This window comes from Ascaphus truei, unplaced genomic scaffold (genome assembly GCF_040206685.1).
Source record: "Ascaphus truei isolate aAscTru1 unplaced genomic scaffold, aAscTru1.hap1 HAP1_SCAFFOLD_687, whole genome shotgun sequence".
NCBI lineage: Eukaryota > Metazoa > Chordata > Amphibia > Anura > Ascaphidae > Ascaphus > Ascaphus truei.
In genome coordinates, this window is record NW_027457020.1 from 44,778 (window position 1) to 66,506 (window position 21,729).

General features: G+C 53.4%; 1 protein-coding gene across 1 annotated transcript in view; it reads right to left on the reverse strand.

Moving 5' to 3' along the window:
• The window catches only part of SRCIN1 (SRC kinase signaling inhibitor 1), a gene marked incomplete at its 3' end in the record, with an annotated part of 111,590 nt that overhangs the window by 41,819 nt on the left and 48,042 nt on the right, over positions 1-21,729 (reverse strand). Inside the window, exon 3 of the mRNA XM_075584626.1 lies at positions 2,979-3,095. Within this exon, the coding sequence (XP_075440741.1) occupies positions 2,979-3,095 (117 nt within the window). The remainder of the gene's footprint in view (positions 1-2,978; positions 3,096-21,729) is intronic.

Here is a 21,729-nt window from a genome sequence, read left to right on the forward strand (position 1 = left end):
CACTTACTCACACAATGCGCACTTACTCACACAATGCACACTTACTCACACAATGCGCACTTACTAACACAATGCGCACTTACTCACACAATGCACACGTAATCACACAATGTACACTTACACAATGCACACTTACTCACACAATGCGCACTTAATAGCATTATTCACATTGTGTAGATGCAACACACTCCAAGATAAGATTTTCCCACAGCACACACACACACATCCCCCAAATATATACACAAACACATCCCGCTCACACACACAGCCCCACACACATTCCAAATATACACACAGTGCTCCAACACACATACAGCCCCCCCTCACAGCCTCCCGAAATAAGACACACACAGCCCCTCCCCCCACACACACACCCACACACACACAGCCCCTCCCCCCACACACACCCACACACAGCCCCCCCCCCACACACACACACACACAGCCCCTCCCCCCCACACACACACCTCCACACACACAGACTCTCCCCCCCACACACACATCCCCCAAATATATACACACATCCCGCTCACACACACATCCCGCTCACACACACAGCCCCACACACACACACAGCCCCACACACACATCCCGCTCACACACACCCCCACACACACATTCCGCTCACACACACAGCCCCTCTCATACACATCCCGCTCACACACACATCCCGCTCACACACAGCCCCACACACACACATCCCGCTCACACACAGCCTCACACACACATTCCGCTCACACACACATCCCCTCTCACACACATCCCGCTTACACACACAGCCCCACACACAGCCCCACACACACATTCCGCTCACACACACATCCCCTCTCACACACAGCCCCACACACACATCCCGCTTACACACACAGCCCCACACACAGCCCCACACACACATTCCGCTCACACACACATCCCCTCTCACACACAGCCCCACACACACATCCCGCTCACACACAGCCCCACACACACATTCCGCTCACACACACACCCCCACACACACATTCCGCTCACACACATCCCGCTCACACACACATCCCGCTCACACACACATCCCCACACACACACATCCCGCTCACACACAGCCCCACACACACATTCCGCTCACACACACATCCCCTCTCACACACATCCCGCTTACACACACAGCCCCACACACAGCCCCACACACACATTCCGCTCACACACACATCCCCTCTCACACACAGCCCCACACACACATTCCGCTCACACACACAGCCCCACACACACATTCCGCTCACACACACATCCCCTCTCACACACATCCCGCTCACACACACATCCCCTCTCACACACATTCCTCTCACACACAGTCCCACACACACATTCCGCTCACACACATCCCCCCACACACATCCCGCTCACACACACATCCCCTCTCACACACATCCCCTCTCACACACACATCCCGCTCACACACACAGCCCCACACACACATTCCAAATATACACACAGTGCTCCAACACACATACAGCCCCCGCTCACAGCCTTCCGAAATAAGACACACACACAGCCCCTCCCCCCACCCACACACACCCACACCCACACCCCCTCCCCTCACACACCCACACACCCACACACACAGCCCCTCCCCCACACACACATCCAAACACAGCCCCTCCCCCCCCCCCCACACACACACACCCCCACCCCCACCCCCACAGCCCGTCCCCCCCACACACAGACTCTCCCCCCCACACACACACCTCCCAACACACACAGCCCCCCCACACCCCCACATACACACAGCCCCTCCCCCCCACACACACACACACCCCCACACACAGCCAGTCCCCCCCACACACAGACTCTCCCCCCCACCCCCACCCCCACACACACAGCCCCTCCCCCACACACACACACACCCCCACACACAGCCCCTCGACGTGCGGGGGTTAAAGCGTCTCTCTCTTCTTTAGGTTGCTGCATTTTATTTATTTTTTCCCTGTGTCCCCCCCCCGGATCCCCCCTGTCTTTGGGAGGACAGGGAAGAGGCGCAAATCCATCATTACAGTCTCAAACACAACCCTGCAGGCCCAGATTTGCTAAACGGTGCTACGCCTAAAGCCCGTTGGCGTGAATGGCCCTTCCCAGGTACAGCACGGCTTCCTGCGGGGAGACGGGTAGTGCGCGCGCGCAGATATCGTCCCCCAATAACCCAGCCCTGGCGTGCGTGTGTTTATCTCCGTAGCCCCCCCCCCCCCGGGGGGCTACAACACCGCACGCCGAGAGGGCCCAATACTCACACTGATAATACTACAATTAAAATGGCGGGCAGCGGCCGCCCCTAGGTCCTTACGCGCGCCCTCGCTCCCGCCCTCCGTCTCCTTTGGAATCCCAGCGTCAAATGAGGCCGCGGACGTCACGGCGCCACGGTAACGCGGCATCGTGACACCGTTTGACGTAGCGACGCCGCGTCGGTAACGTGCGCGGCCTCATTTGACGCTGGGATTTAAAAAAAGGAGACGTTGGGCGGGAGCGAGGACGCGGCCGGGCGCGAGGGAAGTGGCCTTTCCCCGATAGGCAAACGCACGCGGGGCGGAAATTCTCGCCGCCATACGCCCGGGCCTAACGGGAAATCTGCGCCTGGACATATACGTTTATATGGGGACCGTAGACAAGAAGCAAAAGAGTGACGCACTGTGTGTGCCCATTACCCAGAATCCCTAGCTGCAGTGGAAGCCGTGTATGCTAAGAGCTAATGGGGAAGGGCAGGGTTGAAGACCTGCCCGAGACGTGTGACTGGGGGGCGGGGGTGTATTTGTTGGATAATAAACGGGTGTTTACTCGTGCTGCCCCCTGACGCCGCGTGGCTAAGCGTGGGCTGCTCTCCCCGGCATTACGCAGAACGCGGCACCTTTCTCCTGCGCTAGCTGCCCCCCCGGCCTCCGGCCCTTTCTCTCCCTCCGGACCGCGCGCTGCCCCGGCGTTGGGGGTGACGAGCGAGGGGGCTTCCTTACCGACGCAGGGTTCTCTAGGCACACGGGTCCCGCGCTGTCCTGCGTCTCCCTGTACATCAGCGCCTCAGGGTTGTACGGGGACCCGGCGAGCAGGATGGGGGCAGCGCCTTGTAGCAGCTGGTGGAGAGGGGAGAGGGGAGAGAAAGGGGGGGGGGGAGGGAAAGGGTGTTAGGAGAAGTGGGTGAAACACGGAGCATTGCAAACACTTCACATTCGTGAACATTTCCCCCTCCCGTGCCACTGACCTGCTCCCCCCCCCACACATATGCCACTGATCTGCCCCCCCCCCCATATGCGACCTAACCCCCCCCCCCCCATCCCCCCCAAACTCCTCAGGTGAGAAAATGCTAACGAGGAAAGCAAATAATGACATCCCACGGGCAGTACAGAGGACTCGGGGCCATCCCTTAAGGTTGGAGGAAAGGAGATTTCACCAGCAACAAAGGAAAGGGTTCTTTACAGTAAGGGCAGTTACAGTGCGGGATTCATTACCCAGAGAGGCTGTGAGGGCAGATACAGGAGATATGTGTAAGGAAAGGGATCTTTACAGTAAGGGCAGTTACAGTGCGGGATTCATTACCCAGAGAGACTGTGAGGGCAGATACAGGAGATATGTGTAAGGAAAGGGGTCTGTACAGTAAGGGCAGTTACAGTGCGGGATTCATTACCCAGGGAGGCTGTGAGGGCAGATACAGGAGATATGTGTAAGGAAAGGGGTCTGTACAGTAAGGGCAGTTACAGTGCGGGATTCATTACCCAGGGAGACTGTGAGGGCAGATACAGGAGATATGTGTAAGGAAAGGGATCTTTACAGTAAGGGCAGTTACAGTGCGGGACTCATTCCCCATGGAGACTGTGAGGGCAGATACAGGAGATATGTGTAAGGAAAGGGATCTTTACAGTAAGGGCAGTTACAGTGTGGGATTCATTACCCATGGAGACTGTGATGGCAGATACAGGAGATATGTGTAAGGAAAGGGGTCTTTACAGTAAGGGCAGTTACAGTGCGGGATTCATAACCCATGGAGACTGGGAGGGCAGATACAGGAGATATGTGTAAGGAAAGGGGTCTTTACAGTGAGGGCAGTTACACTGTGGGATTCATTCCCCAGGGAGGCTGGGAGGGCAGATACAGGAGATATGTGTAAGGAAAGGGGTCTTTACAGTAAGGGCAGTTACAGTGTGGGACTCATTACCCATGGAGACTGTGAGGGCAGATACAATAGATTTGTTAAAAAAAAAGGTTGGACATCTTTTTAGATGGGAAAGGTATACAGGGATATACCAAATAAGTATACATGGGAAGGACGCTGATCCAGGGAGTAATCCGATTGCCAATTCTTGGAGTCAGAAAGGAATTTATTTTCCCCTTATGAGATATCATTAGATAATGTGACACCGGGGTTTATTGTTCGCCTTCCTCTGGATCAATAAGTAAGTACAGATATAGGATAAAGTATCTGTCGTCTGAATTTAGCATAGGTTGTACTTGATGGACGTCTGTCTTTTTTCAACTTCATCTACTATGCAACTATGTAATGATGTAACTATATAACTATGTAATGATGTAACTGTATAACTATATAACTATGTAACTATATAACTATGTAATGATGTAACTATATAACTATATAACTATGTAACTATATAACTATGTAATGATGTAACTATATAACTATATAACTATGTAACTATATAACTATGTAATGATGTAACTATATAACTATATAACTATGTAATGATGTAACTATATAACTATGTAACGATGTAACTATATAACTATGTAATGATGTAACTATATAACTATGTAATGATGTAACTATATAACTATGTAATGATGTAACTATATAACTATATAACTATGTAATGATGTAACTATATAACTATGTACCGGAGAACTGCAATTAATGCGACATTCAGGAACTCCATATTGCTGAAGTGCCTCAATATCGACTGCGGATCGTTACTACGCCGCTAATAGAAGCTTTTGCGCTACGAATAACAGCACCGCCGCCCAAATGATAAGTGATATGTTGGCACTTTCCAAACAAACAATGATAATATTATTATGGGGGGGGGGGGGTGTCGCTTAGGAGTCCTGAATCCCCTACAAACCCCGATCCCGCGAGCCTCCCTGTGGGGAAGGACTTACGGGTTACCGCGTGACATAGGTGTTAACGCCAGAATGGGTGCGATAACCATTAGCGGCACTTGATTCACGCACCCCTTTAAATTCTAACCCCCCCCCCCAAATAAAAAGGAGCAGCGGGGAGCAGGGGAGGTTGTAGGGAGCAGGGGAGGTTGTAGAGAGCAGGGGAGGTTGTAGGAGGCAGGGAAGGTTGTAGGGGGCAGGGAAGGTTGTAGGGAGCAGGGGAGGTTGTAGGGGGCAGGGAAGGTTGTAGGAGGCAGGGAAGGTTGTAGGGGGCAGGGAAGGTTGTAGGGGGCAGGGAAGGTTGTAGGGAGCAGGGGAGGTTGTAGGGGGCAGGGAAGGTTGTAGGAGGCAGGGAAGGTTGTAGGGGGCAGGGGAGGTTGTAGGGAGCAGGGAAGGTTGTAGGGGGCAGGGAAGGTTGTAGGGAGCAGGGGAGGTTGTAGGGGGCAGGGAAGGTTGTAGGAGGCAGGGAAGGTTGTAGGGGGCAGGGGAGGTTGTAGGGGGCAGGGAAGGTTGTAGGGAGCAGGGGAGGTTGTAGGGGGCAGGGAAGGTTGTAGGGAGCAGGGTAGGCTGTAGGGAGCAGGGAAGGCTGTAGGGAGCAGGGGAGGTTGTAGGGGGCAGGGAAGGTTGTAGGGAGCAGGGAAGGCTGTAGGGAGCAGGGATGGCTGTAGGGAGCAGGGGAGGCTGTAGGGAGCAGGGGAGGTTGTAGGGAGCAGGGGGCAGGGGAGGTTGTAGGGAGCAGGGGAGGTTGTAGGGGGCAGGGAAGGTTGTAGGGGGCAGGGAGGGTTGTAGGGAGCAGGGGAGGTTGTAGGCGGCAGGGAAGGTTGTAGGGAGCAGGGTAGGCTGTAGGGAGCAGGGAAGGCTGTAGGGAGCAGGGGAGGCTGTAGGGAGCAGGGGAGGTTGTAGGGGGCAGGGAAGGTTGTAGGGAGAAGGGGAGGTTGTAGGGAGAAGGGAAGGTTGTAGGGAGCAGGGAAAGTTGTAGGGAGCAGGGAAGGTTGTAGGGAGCAGGGAAAGTTGTAGAGTGCAGGGAAGGTTGTAGGGAGCAGGGAAGGTTGTAGGGGGCAGGGAAGGTTGTAGGGGGCAGGGAAGGTTGTAGGGAGCAGGGAAAGTTGTAGGGGGCAGGGAAGGTTGCAGGGAGCAGGGAAGGTTGTAGGGGGCAGGGAAGGTTGTAGGGGGCAGGGAAGGTTGTAGGGGGCAGGGGGCAGGGGAGGTTGTAGGGAGCAGGGGGGGTTGTAGGGAGCAGGGAAGGTTGTAGGGGGCAGGGAAGGTTGTAGGGGGCAGGGAAGGTTGTAGGGGGCAGGGAAGGTTGTAGGGAGCAGGGAAGGTTGTAGGGGGCAGGGAAGGTTGTAGGGGGCAGGGAAGGTTGTAGGGAGCAGGGAAAGTTGTAGGGGGCAGGGAAGGTTGTAGGGAGCAGGGAAGGTTGTAGGGGGCAGGGAAGGTTGTAGGGGGCAGGGGAGGTTGTAGGGAGCAGGGAAGGCTGTAGGGGGCAGGGAAGATTGTAGGGGGCAGGGAAGGTTGTAGGAGGCAGGGAAGGTTGTAGGGGGCAGGGGAGGTTGTAGGGAGCAGGGAAGGTTGTAGGGGGCAGGGAAGGTTGTAGGGGGCAGGGGAGGTTGTAGGGAGCAGGGAAGGTTGTAGGGAGCAGGGGAGGTTGTAGGGGGCAGGGAAGGTTGTAGGAGGCAGGGAAGGTTGTAGGGGGCAGGGGAGGTTGTAGGGAGCAGGGAAGGTTGTAGGGGGCAGGGAAGGTTGTAGGGAGCAGGGGAGGTTGTAGGGGGCAGGGAAGGTTGTAGGGAGCAGGGGAGGTTGTAGGGGGCAGGGAAGGTTGTAGGAGGCAGGGAAGGTTGTAGGGAGCAGGGGAGGTTGTAGGGAGCAGGGGAGGTTGTAGGGGGCAGGGAAGGTTGTAGGAGGCAGGGAAGGTTGTAGGGAGCAGGGAAGGTTGTAGGGAGCAGGGGAGGTTGTAGGGGGCAGGGAAGGTTGTAGGGAGCAGGGGAGGTTGTAGGGGGCAGGGAAGGTTGTAGGGAGCAGGGGAGGTTGTAGGGAGCAGGGGAGGTTGTAGGGGGCAGGGAAGGTTGTAGGGGGCAGGGGAGGTTGTAGGGAGCAGGGGAGGTTGTAGGGGGCAGGGAAGGTTGTAGGGGGCAGGGGAGGTTGTAGGGAGCAGGGGAGGTTGTAGGGAGCAGGGAAGGCTGTAGGGAGCAGGGGAGGCTGTAGGGAGCAGGGAAGGCTGTAGGGAGCAGGGGAGGCTGTAGGGAGCAGGGGAGGTTGTAGGGAGCAGGGGGCAGGGGAGGTTGTAGGGAGCAGGGGAGGTTGTAGGGGGCAGGGAAGGTTGTAGGGAGCAGGGGAGGTTGTAGGGGGCAGGGAAGGTTGTAGGGAGCAGGGTAGGCTGTAGGGAGCAGGGAAGGCTGTAGGGAGCAGGGGAGGTTGTAGGGGGCAGGGAAGGTTGTAGGGAGCAGGGAAGGCTGTAGGGAGCAGGGATGGCTGTAGGGAGCAGGGGAGGCTGTAGGGAGCAGGGGAGGTTGTAGGGAGCAGGGGGCAGGGGAGGTTGTAGGGAGCAGGGGAGGTTGTAGGGGGCAGGGAAGGTTGTAGGGGGCAGGGAGGGTTGTAGGGAGCAGGGGAGGTTGTAGGGGGCAGGGGAGGTTGTAGGGAGCAGGGGAGGCTGTAGGGAGCAGGGGAGGTTGTAGGGGGCAGGGAAGGTTGTAGGGAGAAGGGAAGGTTGTAGGGAGAAGGGAAGGTTGTAGGGAGCAGGGAAAGTTGTAGGGAGCAGGGGAGGTTGTAGGGAGCAGGGGAGGCTGTAGGGGGCAGGGAAGGTTGTAGGGGGCAGGGAAGGTTGTAGGGGGCAGGGAAGGTTGTAGGGGGCAGGGAAGGTTGTAGGGGGCAGGGAAGGTTGTAGGGGGCAGGGAAGGTTGTAGGGAGCAGGGAAGGTTGTAGGGGGCAGGGAAGGTTGTAGGGGGCAGGGAAGGTTGTAGGGGGCAGGGAAGGTTGTAGGGGGCAGGGAAGGTTGTAGGGGGCAGGGAAGGTTGTAGGGAGCAGGGAAAGTTGTAGGGGGCAGGGAAGGTTGTAGGGAGCAGGGAAGGTTGTAGGGGGCAGGGAAGGTTGTAGGGAAGGTTGTAGGGGGCAGGGAAGGTTGTAGGGGGCGGGGGAGGTTGTAGGGAGCAGGGAAGGTTGTAGGGAGCAGGGAAGGTTGTAGGGAGCAGGGAAGGTTGTAGGGGGCAGGGAAGGTTGTAGGGAGCAGGGAAAGTTGTAGGGGGCAGGGAAGGTTGCAGGGAGCAGGGAAGGTTGTAGGGGGCAGGGAAGGTTGTAGGGGGCAGGGAAGGTTGTAGGGGGCAGGGGAGGTTGTAGGGAGCAGGGGGGGTTGTAGGGAGCAGGGAAGGTTGTAGGGGGCAGGGAAGGTTGTAGGGGGCAGGGAAGGTTGTAGGGGGCAGGGAAGGTTGTAGGGAGCAGGGAAGGTTGTAGGGGGCAGGGAAGGTTGTAGGGGGCAGGGAAGGTTGTAGGGAGCAGGGAAAGTTGTAGGGGGCAGGGAAGGTTGTAGGGAGCAGGGAAGGTTGTAGGGGGCAGGGAAGGTTGTAGGGGGCAGGGGAGGTTGTAGGGAGCAGGGAAGGCTGTAGGGGGCAGGGAAGGTTGTAGGGGGCAGGGAAGGTTGTAGGGGGCAGGGGAGGTTGTAGGGAGCAGGGGGGGTTGTAGGGAGCAGGGAAGGTTGTAGGGAGCAGGGAAGGTTGTAGGGAGCAGGGGGCAGGGGAGGTTGTAGGGGGCAGGGAAGGTTGTAGGGGGCAGGGGAGGTTGTAGGGAGCAGGGGGGGTTGTAGGGAGCAGGGAAGGTTGTAGGGGGCAGGGAAGGTTGTAGGGGGCAGGGAAGGTTGTAGGGGGCAGGGAAGGTTGTAGGGGGCAGGGAAGGTTGTAGGGGGCAGGGAAGGTTGTAGGGGGCAGGGAAGATTGTAGGGAGCAGGGAAGGTTGTAGGGAGCAGGGAAGACTGTAGGGGGCAGGGAAGGTTGTAGGGAGCAGGGAAGGTTGTAGGGAGCAGGGAAGGTTGTAGGGAGCAGGGAAGGTTGTAGAGTGCAGGGAAGGTTGTAGGGAGCAGGGAAGGTTGTAGGGGGCAGGGGAGGTTGTAGGGAGCAGGGAAGGTTGTAGGGAGCAGGGAAGGTTGTAGGGAGCAGGGAAGGTTGTAGGGAGCAGGGAAGGTTGTAGGGGGCAGGGGAGGTTGTAGGGAGCAGGGAAGGTTGTAGGGAGCAGGGAAGGTTGTAGGGAGCAGGGAAGGTTGTAGGGGGCAGGGATGGTTGTAGGGAGCAGGGAAGATTGTAGGGGGCAGGGAAGGTTGTAGGGGGCAGGGAAGGTTGTAGGGAGCAGGGGGTGGGTTGTAGGGGGCAGGGAAGGTTGTAGGGAGCAGAGAAGGTTGTAGGGAGCAGGGAAGGTTGTAGGGGGCAGGGAAGGTTGTAGGGGGCAGGGAAGGTTGTAGGGAGCAGGGAAGGTTGTAGGGAGCAGGGGGTGGGTTGTAGGGGGCAGGGAAGGTTGTAGGGAGCAGGGAAGGTTGTAGGGAGCAGGGGGTGGGTTGTAGGGGGCAGGGAAGGTTGTAGGGAGCAGGGAAGGTTGTAGGGAAGGTTGTAGGGAGCAGGGAAGGTTGTAGGGAGCAGGGAAGGTTGTAGGGAGCAGGGAAGGTTGTAGGGAGCAGGGAAGGTTGTAGGGGGCAGGGAAGGTAGGGAAGGTTGTAGGGGGCAGGGGTTGGGTTGTAGGGGGCAGGGAAGAGAAGTTTTAGGGTGCCTTAGTGGGCAGTGTGATAATTATCCGCAGATTGTGGACGCGGCATCTCTGCGCAGCTCCTTCCTGCGCTGTGGGAACTCCTCCAGTCTCTCGTGTCCGACTGTCACCTTCGCTTTGTCAACGTCTTGTTACTTTGCCAACCGTTCCCAGCAGACGCCGCTCCTCCGTGGCGCTACCCCGCGCTGTGCGTCCTTTGTCTATTCTAGACAACGCGCTGTGTTCTATAGGCTGCCCGCGTCTCGCCTTGTGAGCGCTAAGGAGGATCTCGCTGTGACAGCAGCGAGGGGTACACAAAGTAACACCTGGCACACACAGCGGGGCACGGTCACGGCTCCGTAGTTACAAACAGCTACACGGTAACCACACCCAGACAGTGCCTACACCCAGCTTCGGGGAAAGGAGGCAGGGTGCAGCTGAGGGAAGGAGACGCAGTCGGTCATGAGATGGGATTGAGATAGTAAGTATAAGAAGAAGGGAAGGGGGTCGGAGGGAAAGGAAGGGGGTCGGAGGGAAAGGAAGGGGGTCGGAGGGAAAGGAAGGGGGTCGGAGGGAAAGGAAGGGGTCGGAGGGAAAGGAAGGGGGTCGGAGGGAAAGGAAGGGGGTCGGAGGGAAAGGAAGGGGGTCGGAGGGAAAGGAAGGGGGTCGGAGGGAAACGAAGGGGGTCGGAAGGAAAGGAAGGGGGTCGGAGGGAAAGGAAGGGGGTCGGAGGGAAAGGAAGGGGGTCGGAAGGAAAGGAAGGGGGTCGGAGGGAAAGGACGGGGGTCTGAGGGAAACGAAGGGGGTCGGAGGGAAAGGAAGGGGGTCGGAGGGAAAGGAAGGGGGTCGGAGGGAAAGGAAGGGGGTCCGAGGGAAAGGAAGGGGGTCGGAGGGAAGGGGGTCCGAGGGAAAGGAAGGGGGTCGGAGGGAAGGGGGTCGGAGGGAAAGGAAGGGGGTCGGAGGGAAAGGAAGGGGGTCGGAGGGAAAGGAAGGGGGTCGGAGGGAAAGGAAGGGGAAGAGGTTAGAAGTCACACACCAGGTAACATGGGTGTGCATCCAGATCGCAGCACTCACCCAGGTAACGGCTCCTCTGCGCTTTCACATGTTTAATACGGGGTTTAACAGCTGGTAACATGTAACATGGAGGGGTATTGTATGTGGCACAAAATGCCAGCGCACACGGAATATCTGTACACGCGCCTGCTCCTATACAATGGCAGTGATAGGGAAGTGACACGGAAGTGATTCAGGCAATGACAGGGAAGTGACAAGGAAGTGATAGGGAAGTGACAGGGAAGTGATAAGGAAGTGACAAGGAAGTGATACAGCAGTGATAGGGAAGTGATACGGAAGTGACATGGAAGTGATAAGGAAGTGATACAGGCACTGATAAGGAAGTGATACAGCAGTGATAGGGAAGTGACAGGGAAGTGATAGGGAAGTGACAGGGAAGTGATAAGGAAGTGATACAGCAGTGATAGGGAAGTGATACGGCAGTGATAGGGAAGTGATACGGAAGTGACATGGAAGTGATAAGGAAGTGATACAGGCAGTGATAAGGAAGTGATACAGCAGTGATACAGCAGTGACAGGGAAGTGATAAGGAAGTGATACAGCAGTGATAGGGAAGTGATACAGCAGTGATACAGCAGTGACAGGGAAGTGATAAGGAAGTGATACAGCAGTGATAGGGAAGTGATACGGCAGTGATACGGCAGTGATAGGAAAGTGATACGGCAGTGATGCATAAGTGACATGGAAGTGATAAGGAAGTGATACAGGCAGTGATAAGGAAGTGATACAGGCAGTGATAGGGAAGTGATACAGCAGTGATAAGACAGTGATAAGGAAGTGACATGGAAGTGATAAGGAAGTGATACAGGCAGTGATACGGCAGTGATAGGGAAGTGATACAGGCAGTGATAGGGAAGTGATAGGGAAGTGATACAGGCAGTGATAGGGAAGTGATACAGGCAGTGATAGGGAAGTGATAGGGCAGTGATAGGGAAGTGATAAGGCAGTGATAGGGAAGTGATAAGGCAGTGATAGGGAAGTGATAAGGCAGTGATAAGGAAGTGATACAGCAGTGATAAGGCAGTGATAGGGAAGTGATAAGGCAATGATACAGCAGTGATAAGGAAGTAATAAGGCAGTGATAGGGAAGTGATAAGGAAGTGATAAGGAAGTGATAAGGTAGTGATAGGGAAGTGATAAGGTAGTGATAGGGAAGTGATACAGCAGTGATAGGGAAGTGATACAGCAGTGATAGGGAAGTGATAGGGAAGTGATAAGGTAGTGATAGGGAAGTGATAGGGAAGTGATACGGCAGTGATAGGGAAGTGATAGGGAAGTGATAGGGCAGTAATACAGCAGTGATAGGGAAGTGATACAGCAGTGATAGGGAAGTGATACAGCAGTGATAGGGAAGTGATAGGGCAGTGATAGGGAAGTGATAAGGCAGTGATAGGAAATTGATACAGGCAGTGATAGGGAAATGATACAGCAGTGATAGGGAAGTGATAAGGCATTGATAGGGAAGTGATAGGGCAGTGATAGGGAAGTGATAAGGCAGTGATAGGGAAATGATACAGCAGTGATAGGGAAGTGATAAGGCAGTGATAGGGAAGTGATAAGGCAGTGATAGGGAAATGATACAGCAGTGATAGGGAAGTGATAAGGCAGTGATAGGGAAGTGATAAGGCAGTGATAGGGAAGTGATACAGGCAGTGATAGGGAAATGATACAGCAGTGATAGGGACGTGATAAGGCAGTGATAGGGAAGTGATACAGGCAGTGATAGGGAAATGATACAGCAGTGATAGGGGAATGATACAGCAGTGATAGGGCAGTGATAAGGCAGTGATAGCGAAGTGATACAGGCAGTGATAGGGAAGTGATCTTTTTCCAGTAAAAGGACAGAGCAGGCACAGGTGAGAGAGACGGTTACCTGTCAGGCTGACCAGAGCAGGCACAGGTGAGAGAGACGGTTACCTGTCAGGCTGACCAGAGCAGGCACAGGTGAGAGGTACGGTTACCTGTCAGGCTGACCAGAGCAGGCACAGGTGAGAGAGACGGTTACCTGTCAGGCTGACCAGAGCAGGCACAGGTGAGAGAGACGGTTACCTGTCAGGCTGACCAGAGCAGGCACAGGTGAGAGAGACGGTTACCTGTCAGGCTGACCAGAGCAGGCACAGGTGAGAGAGACGGTTACCTGTCAGGCTGACCAGAGCAGGCACAGGTGAGAGAGACGGTTACCTGTCAGGCTGACCAGAGCAGGCACAGGTGAGAGAGACGGTTACCTGTCAGGCTGACCAGAGCAGTGTGAAATTACACAAACAAACCGGACACTCTCTATAAGGAAGAGGTCTCAGGTTGCCGCTCTGAGCAGACAATGCGGTCTCTGTTCCTGGTCACACCTGTCCACAGGTACAAACCGCAACGTGACAGCAAGAGAGCGCACGCCAGAGAACAGGCTGAAGAGTGAAACATACACCTAGGAACGCACAGGCACAATACAGGGGTAATGGCGCTGTAATGTACACAATACAGGGGTAATGGCGCTGTAATGTACACAATAAAGCAAAACTGGACTCCGTAAAAACATATGCACCTGGATTGCAAACTGGTTGAAGGACAGACAACCGAGGTATGTCATAAATATAACATGGGATATGTGAGAAGCTGTCACACATATAAAGAGTTAATATGTGCAGCTTAGAGGGGAGAAGGGAGAGGGGGATATGTGAGACACTGTCACATATATAAAGGGTTAATATGTGCAGCTTAGAGGGGAGAAGGGAGAGGGGGATACGAGAGACACTGTCACATATATAAAGGGTTAATATATGCAGCTTAGAGGGGAGAAGGGAGAGGGGGATATGAGAGACACTGTCACATATATAAAGGGTTAATATGTGCAGCTTAGAGGGGAGAAGGGAGAGGGGGGTATGAGAGACACTGTCACATATATAAAGGGTTCATATGTGCAGCTTAGCAGAGAGAAGGGAGAGGGGATATGGGAAACACTGTCACATATATAAAGGGTTAATATGTGCAGCTTAGAGGGGAGAAGGGAGAGGGGGTATGAGAGAAACTGTCACATATATAAAGGGTTAATATGTGCAGCTTAGAGGAGAGAAGGGAGAGGGGGATATGAGAGACACTGTCACATATATAAAGGGTTAATATGTGCAGCTTAGAGGAGAGAAGGGAGAGGGGGATATGTGAGACAGTCACATATATAAAGGGTTAATATGTGCAGCTTAGAGGGGAGAAGGGAGAGGGGGATATGAGCGACACGGTCACATATATAAAGGGTTAATATATGCAGCTTAGAGGGGAGAAGGGAGAGGGGGATATGAGAGACACTGTCACATATATAAAGGGTTAATATGTGCAGCTTAGAAGGGAGAAGGGAGAGGGGGATATGAGCGACACGGTCACATATATAAAGGGTTAATATATGCAGCTTAGAGGGGAGAAGGGAGAGGGGGATATGAGAGACACTGTCACATATATAAAGGGTTAATATGTGCAGCTTAGAGGGGAGAAGGGAGAGGGGGATATGAGAGAAACGGTCACATATATAAAGGGTTAATATGTGCAGCTTAGAGGGGAGAAGGGAGAGGGGGATATGTGAGACACTGTCACACATATAAAGGGTTAATATGTGCAGCTTAGAGGGGAGAAGGGAGAGGTGGATATGAGAGACACTGTCATATATATAAAGGGTTAATATGTGCAGCTTGGCGGGGAGAAGGGAGAGGGGGATATGAGCGACACGGTCACATAAAGGGTTAATATGTGCAGCTTAGAGGGGAGAAGGGAGAGGGGGATATGAGAGACACTGTCACATATATAAAGGGTTAATATGTGCAGCTTAGAGGGGAGAAGGGAGAGGGGGATATGAGAGAAACTGTCACATATATAAAGGGTTAATATGTGCAGCTTAGAGGGGAGAAGGGAGAGGGGGATATGGGAGACACTGTCACATATATAAAGGGTTAATATGTGCAGCTTAGAGGGGAGAAGGGAGAGGGGGATATGAGAGACACTGTCACATGTATAAAGGGTTAATATGTGCAGCTTAGAGGGGAGAAGGGGGATATGAGAGATACTGTCACATATATAAAGGGTTAATATGCGCAGCTTAGAGGGGAGAAGGGAGAGGGGGATATGTGAGACACTGTCACATATATAAAGGGTTAATATGTGCAGCTTAGAGGAGAGAAGGGAGAGGGGGATATGAGAGACACTGTCACATATATAAAGGGTTAATATGTGCAGCTTAGAGGGGAGAAGGGAGAGGGGGATATGAGAGATACTGTCACATATATAAAGGGTTAATATGTGCAGCTTAGAGGGGAGAAGGGGGATATGAGAGATACTGTCACATATATAAAGGGTTAATATGCGCAGCTTAGAGGGGAGAAGGGAGAGGGGGATATGTGAGACACTGTCACATATATAAAGGGTTAATATGTGCAGCTTAGAGGAGAGAAGGGAGAGGGGGATATGAGAGACACTGTCACATATATAAAGGGTTAATATGTGCAGCTTAGAGGGGAGAAGGGAGAGGGGGATATGAGAGATACTGTCACATATATAAAGGGTTAATATGTGCAGCTTAGAGGAGAGAAGGGAGAGGGGGATATGAGAGACACTGTCACATATATAAAGGGTTAATATGTGCAGCTTAGAGGGGAGAAGGGAGAGGGGGGTATGAGAGACACTGTCACATATATAAAGGGTTAATATGTGCAGCTTAGAGGGGAGAAGGGAGAGGGGGGTATGAGAGACACTGTCACATATATAAAGGGTTAATATGTGCAGCTTAGAGGGGAGAAGGGAGAGGGGGATATGGGAGACACTGTCACATATATAAAGGGTTAATATGTGCAGCTTAGAGGGGAGAAGGGAGAGGGGGATATGAGAGACACTGTCACATATATAAAGGGTTAATATGTTCAGCTTAGAGGGGAGAAGGGAGAGTGGGATATGTGAGACACTGTCACATATATAAAGGGTTAATATGTGCAGCTTAGAGGGGAGAAGGGAGAGGGGGATATGAGAGACACTGTCACATATATAAAGGGTTAATATGTGCAGCTTAGAGGAGAGAAGGGAGAGGGGGATATGAGAGACACTGTCACATATATAAAGGGTTAATACAAAGTGCAGGGGGGAAGGGAGAGGGGGATATGAGAGACTGTCACATATATAAAGGGTTAATATGTGCAGCTTAGAGGGGAGAAGGGAGAGGGGGATATGAGAGACTGTCACATATATAAAGGGTTAATACAAAGTGCAGGGGGGAGAAGGGAGAGGGGGATATGAGAGACACTGTCACATATATAAAGGGTTAATATGTGCAGCTTAGAGGGGAGATGGGAGAGGGGGATATGAGAGATTGTCACATATATAAAGGGTTAATATGTGCAGCTTAGAGGGGAGAAGGGAGAGGGGGATATGTGAGACACTGTCACATATATAAAGGGTTAATATGTTCAGCTTAGAGGGGAGAAGGGAGAGGGGGATATGTGAGACACTGTCACATATATAAAGGGTTAATATGTTCAGCTTAGAGGGGAGAAGGGAGAGGGGGATATGAGAGACACTGTCACATATATAAAGGGTTAATATGTGCAGCTTAGAGGAGAGAAGGGAGAGGGGGATATGAGAGACACTGTCACATATATAAAGGGTTAATACAAAGTGCAGGGGGGAAGGGAGAGGGGGATATGAGAGACTGTCACATATATAAAGGGTTAATATGTGCAGCTTAGAGGGGAGAAGGGAGAGGGGGATATGAGAGACTGTCACATATATAAAGGGTTAATATGTGCAGCTTAGAGGGGAGAAGGGAGAGGGGGATATGAGAGACACTGTCACATATATAAAGGGTTAATATGTGCAGCTTAGAGGGGAGAAGGGAGAGGGGGATATGAGAGACTGTCACATATATAAAGGGTTAATATGTGCAGCTTAGAGGGGAGAAGGGAGAGGGGGATATGAGAGACACTGTCACATATATAAAGGGTTAATACAACGTGCAGGGGGGAAGGGAGAGGGGGATATGAGAGACACTGTCACATATATAAAGGGTTAATATGTGCAGCTTAGAGGAGAGAAGGGAGAGGGGGATATGAGAAACTGTCACATATATAAAGGGTTAATATGTGCAGCTTAGAGGAGAGAAGGGAGAGGGGGATATGAGAAACTGTCACATATATAAAGGGTTAATATGTGCAGCTTAGAGGGGAGAAGGGAGAGGGGGATATGTGAGACACTGTCACATATATAAAGGGTTAATATGTGCAGCTTAGAGGAGAGAGGGGGATATGACAGACACTGTCACATATATAAAGGGTTAATATGTGCAGCTTAGAGGGGAGAAGGGAGAGGGGGATATGACAGACACTGTCACATATATAAAGGGTTAATATGTGCAGCTTAGAGGGGAGAAGGGAGAGGGGGATATGAGAGACACTGTCACATATATAAAGGGTTAATATGTGCAGCTTAGAGGGGAGAAGGGAGAGGGGGATATGAGAGATACTGTCACATATATAAAGGGTTAATATGTGCAGCTTAGAGGAGAGAAGGGAGAGGGGGATATGAGAGACACTGTCACATATATAAAGGGTTAATATGTGCAGCTTAGAGGGGAGAAGGGAGAGGGGGGTATGAGAGACACTGTCACATATATAAAGGGTTAATATGTGCAGCTTAGAGGGGAGAAGGGAGAGGGGGGTATGAGAGACACTGTCACATATATAAAGGGTTAATATGTGCAGCTTAGAGGGGAGAAGGGAGAGGGGGATATGGGAGACACTGTCACATATATAAAGGGTTAATATGTGCAGCTTAGAGGGGAGAAGGGAGAGGGGGATATGAGAGACACTGTCACATATATAAAGGGTTAATATGTTCAGCTTAGAGGGGAGAAGGGAGAGTGGGATATGTGAGACACTGTCACATATATAAAGGGTTAATATGTGCAGCTTAGAGGGGAGAAGGGAGAGGGGGATATGAGAGACACTGTCACATATATAAAGGGTTAATATGTGCAGCTTAGAGGAGAGAAGGGAGAGGGGGATATGAGAGACACTGTCACATATATAAAGGGTTAATACAAAGTGCAGGGGGGAAGGGAGAGGGGGATATGAGAGACTGTCACATATATAAAGGGTTAATATGTGCAGCTTAGAGGGGAGAAGGGAGAGGGGGATATGAGAGACTGTCACATATATAAAGGGTTAATACAAAGTGCAGGGGGGAGAAGGGAGAGGGGGATATGAGAGACACTGTCACATATATAAAGGGTTAATATGTGCAGCTTAGAGGGGAGATGGGAGAGGGGGATATGAGAGACTGTCACATATATAAAGGGTTAATATGTGCAGCTTAGAGGGGAGAAGGGAGAGGGGGATATGTGAGACACTGTCACATATATAAAGGGTTAATATGTTCAGCTTAGAGGGGAGAAGGGAGAGGGGGATATGTGAGACACTGTCACATATATAAAGGGTTAATATGTTCAGCTTAGAGGGGAGAAGGGAGAGGGGGATATGAGAGACACTGTCACATATATAAAGGGTTAATATGTGCAGCTTAGAGGAGAGAAGGGAGAGGGGGATATGAGAGACACTGTCACATATATAAAGGGTTAATACAAAGTGCAGGGGGGAAGGGAGAGGGGGATATGAGAGACTGTCACATATATAAAGGGTTAATATGTGCAGCTTAGAGGGGAGAAGGGAGAGGGGGATATGAGAGACTGTCACATATATAAAGGGTTAATATGTGCAGCTTAGAGGGGAGAAGGGAGAGGGGGATATGAGAGACACTGTCACATATATAAAGGGTTAATATGTGCAGCTTAGAGGGGAGAAGGGAGAGGGGGATATGAGAGACTGTCACATATATAAAGGGTTAATATGTGCAGCTTAGAGGGGAGAAGGGAGAGGGGGATATGAGAGACACTGTCACATATATAAAGGGTTAATACAAAGTGCAGGGGGGAAGGGAGAGGGGGATATGAGAGACACTGTCACATATATAAAGGGTTAATATGTGCAGCTTAGAGGAGAGAAGGGAGAGGGGGATATGAGAAACTGTCACATATATAAAGGGTTAATATGTGCAGCTTAGAGGAGAGAAGGGAGAGGGGGATATGAGAAACTGTCACATATATAAAGGGTTAATATGTGCAGCTTAGAGGGGAGAAGGGAGAGGGGGATATGTGAGACACTGTCACATATATAAAGGGTTAATATGTGCAGCTTAGAGGAGAGAGGGGGATATGAGAGACACTGTCACATATATAAAGGGTTAATATGTGCAGCTTAGAGGGGAGAAGGGAGAGGGGGATATGACAGACACTGTCACATATATAAAGGGTTAATATGTGCAGCTTAGAGGGGAGAAGGGAGAGGGGGATATGACAGACACTGTCACATATATAAAGGGTTAATATGTGCAGCTTAGAGGGGAGAAGGGAGAGGGGGATATGAGAGACACTGTCACATATATAAAGGGTTAATATGTGCAGCTTAGAGGGGAGAAGGGAGAGGGGGATATGACAGACACTGTCACATATATAAAGGGTTAATATGTGCAGCTTAGAGGGGAGAAGGGAGAGGGGGATATGAGAGACACTGTCACATATATAAAGGGTTAATATGTGCAGCTTAGAGGGGAGAAGGGAGAGGGGGATATGAGAGACACTGTCACATATATAAAGGGTTAATATGTGCAGCTTAGAGGGGAGAAGGGAGAGGGGGATATGAGAGACACTGTCACATATATAAAGGGTTAATATGTGCAGCTTAGAGGGGAGAAGGGAGAGGGGGATATGAGAGAAACGGTCACATATATAAAGGGTTAATATGTGCAGCTTAGAGGAGAGAAGGGAGAGGGGGATATGAGAGACACTGTCACATATATAAAGGGTTAATACAAAGTGCAGGGGGGAAGGGAGAGGGGGATATGAGAGACTGTCACATATATAAAGGGTTAATACAAAGTGCAGGGGGGAAGGGAGAGGGGGATATGAGAGACTGTCACATATATAAAGGGTTAATACAAAGTGCAGGGGGGAAGCATGTCGCAGAGAGAGAGAAGAGCTAGAATGAGATGGTTCTCTGATGAGGCGGGAGGGTGGGAGACTCAGGGGAAATGTGAGGGAATCCTACACAGGAGTAGTGGTTTCATGGAACCGCGTCCCAGCAGAGGCGGCCGGGGGCCGGGGGCCGGGGGCCGGGGGCCAGGGGCCGATACAGAAGGGAAATCGCTGGGGACAGACAGGAGGAGAAATCCCAAATATGAAAGAAATCCCAGCAGACAGGAGACGGGGGGCCGGCTGGGTGGGTGACGGGGGGGCCGGCTGGGTGGGTGACGGGGGGGCCGGCTGGGTGGGTGACGGGGGGCCGGCTGGGTGGGTGACGGGGGGCCGGCTGGGTGGGTGACGGGGGGCCGGCTGGGTGGGTGACGGGGGGCCGGCTGGGTGGGTGACGGGGGGCCGGCTGGGTGGGTGACGGGGGGCCGGCTGGGCGGGTGACGGGGGGCCGGCTGGGTGACAGGGGGTCTGCTCTGCCCCCCCCCTCATCCTCTGCTCCTACAGTATGTACCGGGGTGGCGGCGGGGGGGGGGGGGGGGCTGTGAGGTTTGCAGACTGCCACAGCCCCCCCCCCCCCCCGGTAATTTACCCCTGTGAGGAGGAGGAGGAGGCTGTCCCTGCTGTGCTGCAGCAGCGAGGATATAACCCGCGGGGTTTCGCGAGAAGCAATCCCTGCTCGTTCTCCGTGGAGGGGGAAACCCCACGGAATATCACCCCGGCACCCACCCACCCCAGCACCCACCAGGGGGGTCACCCCCACCCACCCGGGGTCACCCACCCACCCAGCCGCATTACATACATCAAGATCCGCCATCGGCGCCCCCCACTCACCTACACACAGGTGAGTGCGTCCGCGCGCGCGGCAGACCGCAGGACCTGCAGAGACTGCGAATCCATCAGGGGAGACGGCGTTGCGGCGGCAGGCTCAGGCATCCATTATTCCTGCCGGTGAGCCGATAATGGAGGAGGAGGAGGAGGGAGGAGGAGGAGGTGGGGGGAAGGCTTTGCCTCCTCCGGCATGGGAAAAAACGGTTCACCGCCACCCACCCGGGATTTGCCGAAGCCGACACCTCCGGGTGATCCTCTCGGCCCCCCCACCCCCACCGGACCTTTAACCGCAGTGCGAGCGCGCCACTCTCTGTACAAGGAGGTGGTTGCCGTGGCAACCCGGACTCCACCTGTCTCTCCCTACACTTTGCGGTGCTGCTGTAATGCCGCTGTCCGCCGAGTGACAGGGGGAGGAGGGGAGGAGGAGAGAGTACGGAGAGGGGGAGGAGGAGAGAGTACGGAGAGGGGGAGGAGGAGAGAGTACGGAGAGGGGGAGGAGGAGAGAGGACAGAGGGGGGGTGGGAGGAGGAGAGAGTGGGGAGAGGGGGGGGAGGAGGAGAGAGGATGGTGAGGGGGGAGGAGGAGAGAGGACGGAGACGGGGGAAGGAGGAGAGAGGACGGAGAGGGGGGAGGAGGAGAGAGGACGGAGAGGGAGAGGGGGGGAGAGAGGACGGAGAGGGAGAGGGGGGGGGAGAGAGGATGGAGAGTGGGGGGGAGAGAGAGGATGGAGAGTGGGGGGGGAAAGAGGATGGTGAGGGGGGGGAGAGAGGACGGAGAGGGGGGAAGGAGGAGAGAGGACGGACAGGGGGAGGAGGAGAGAGGACGGAGAGGGAGAGGGGGGAGAGAGGACGGAGAGGGAGAGGGGGGGAGAGAGGATGGAGAGAGAGGGGGGAGAGAGGATGGAGAGTGGGGGGGGAGAGAGAGAGAGGATG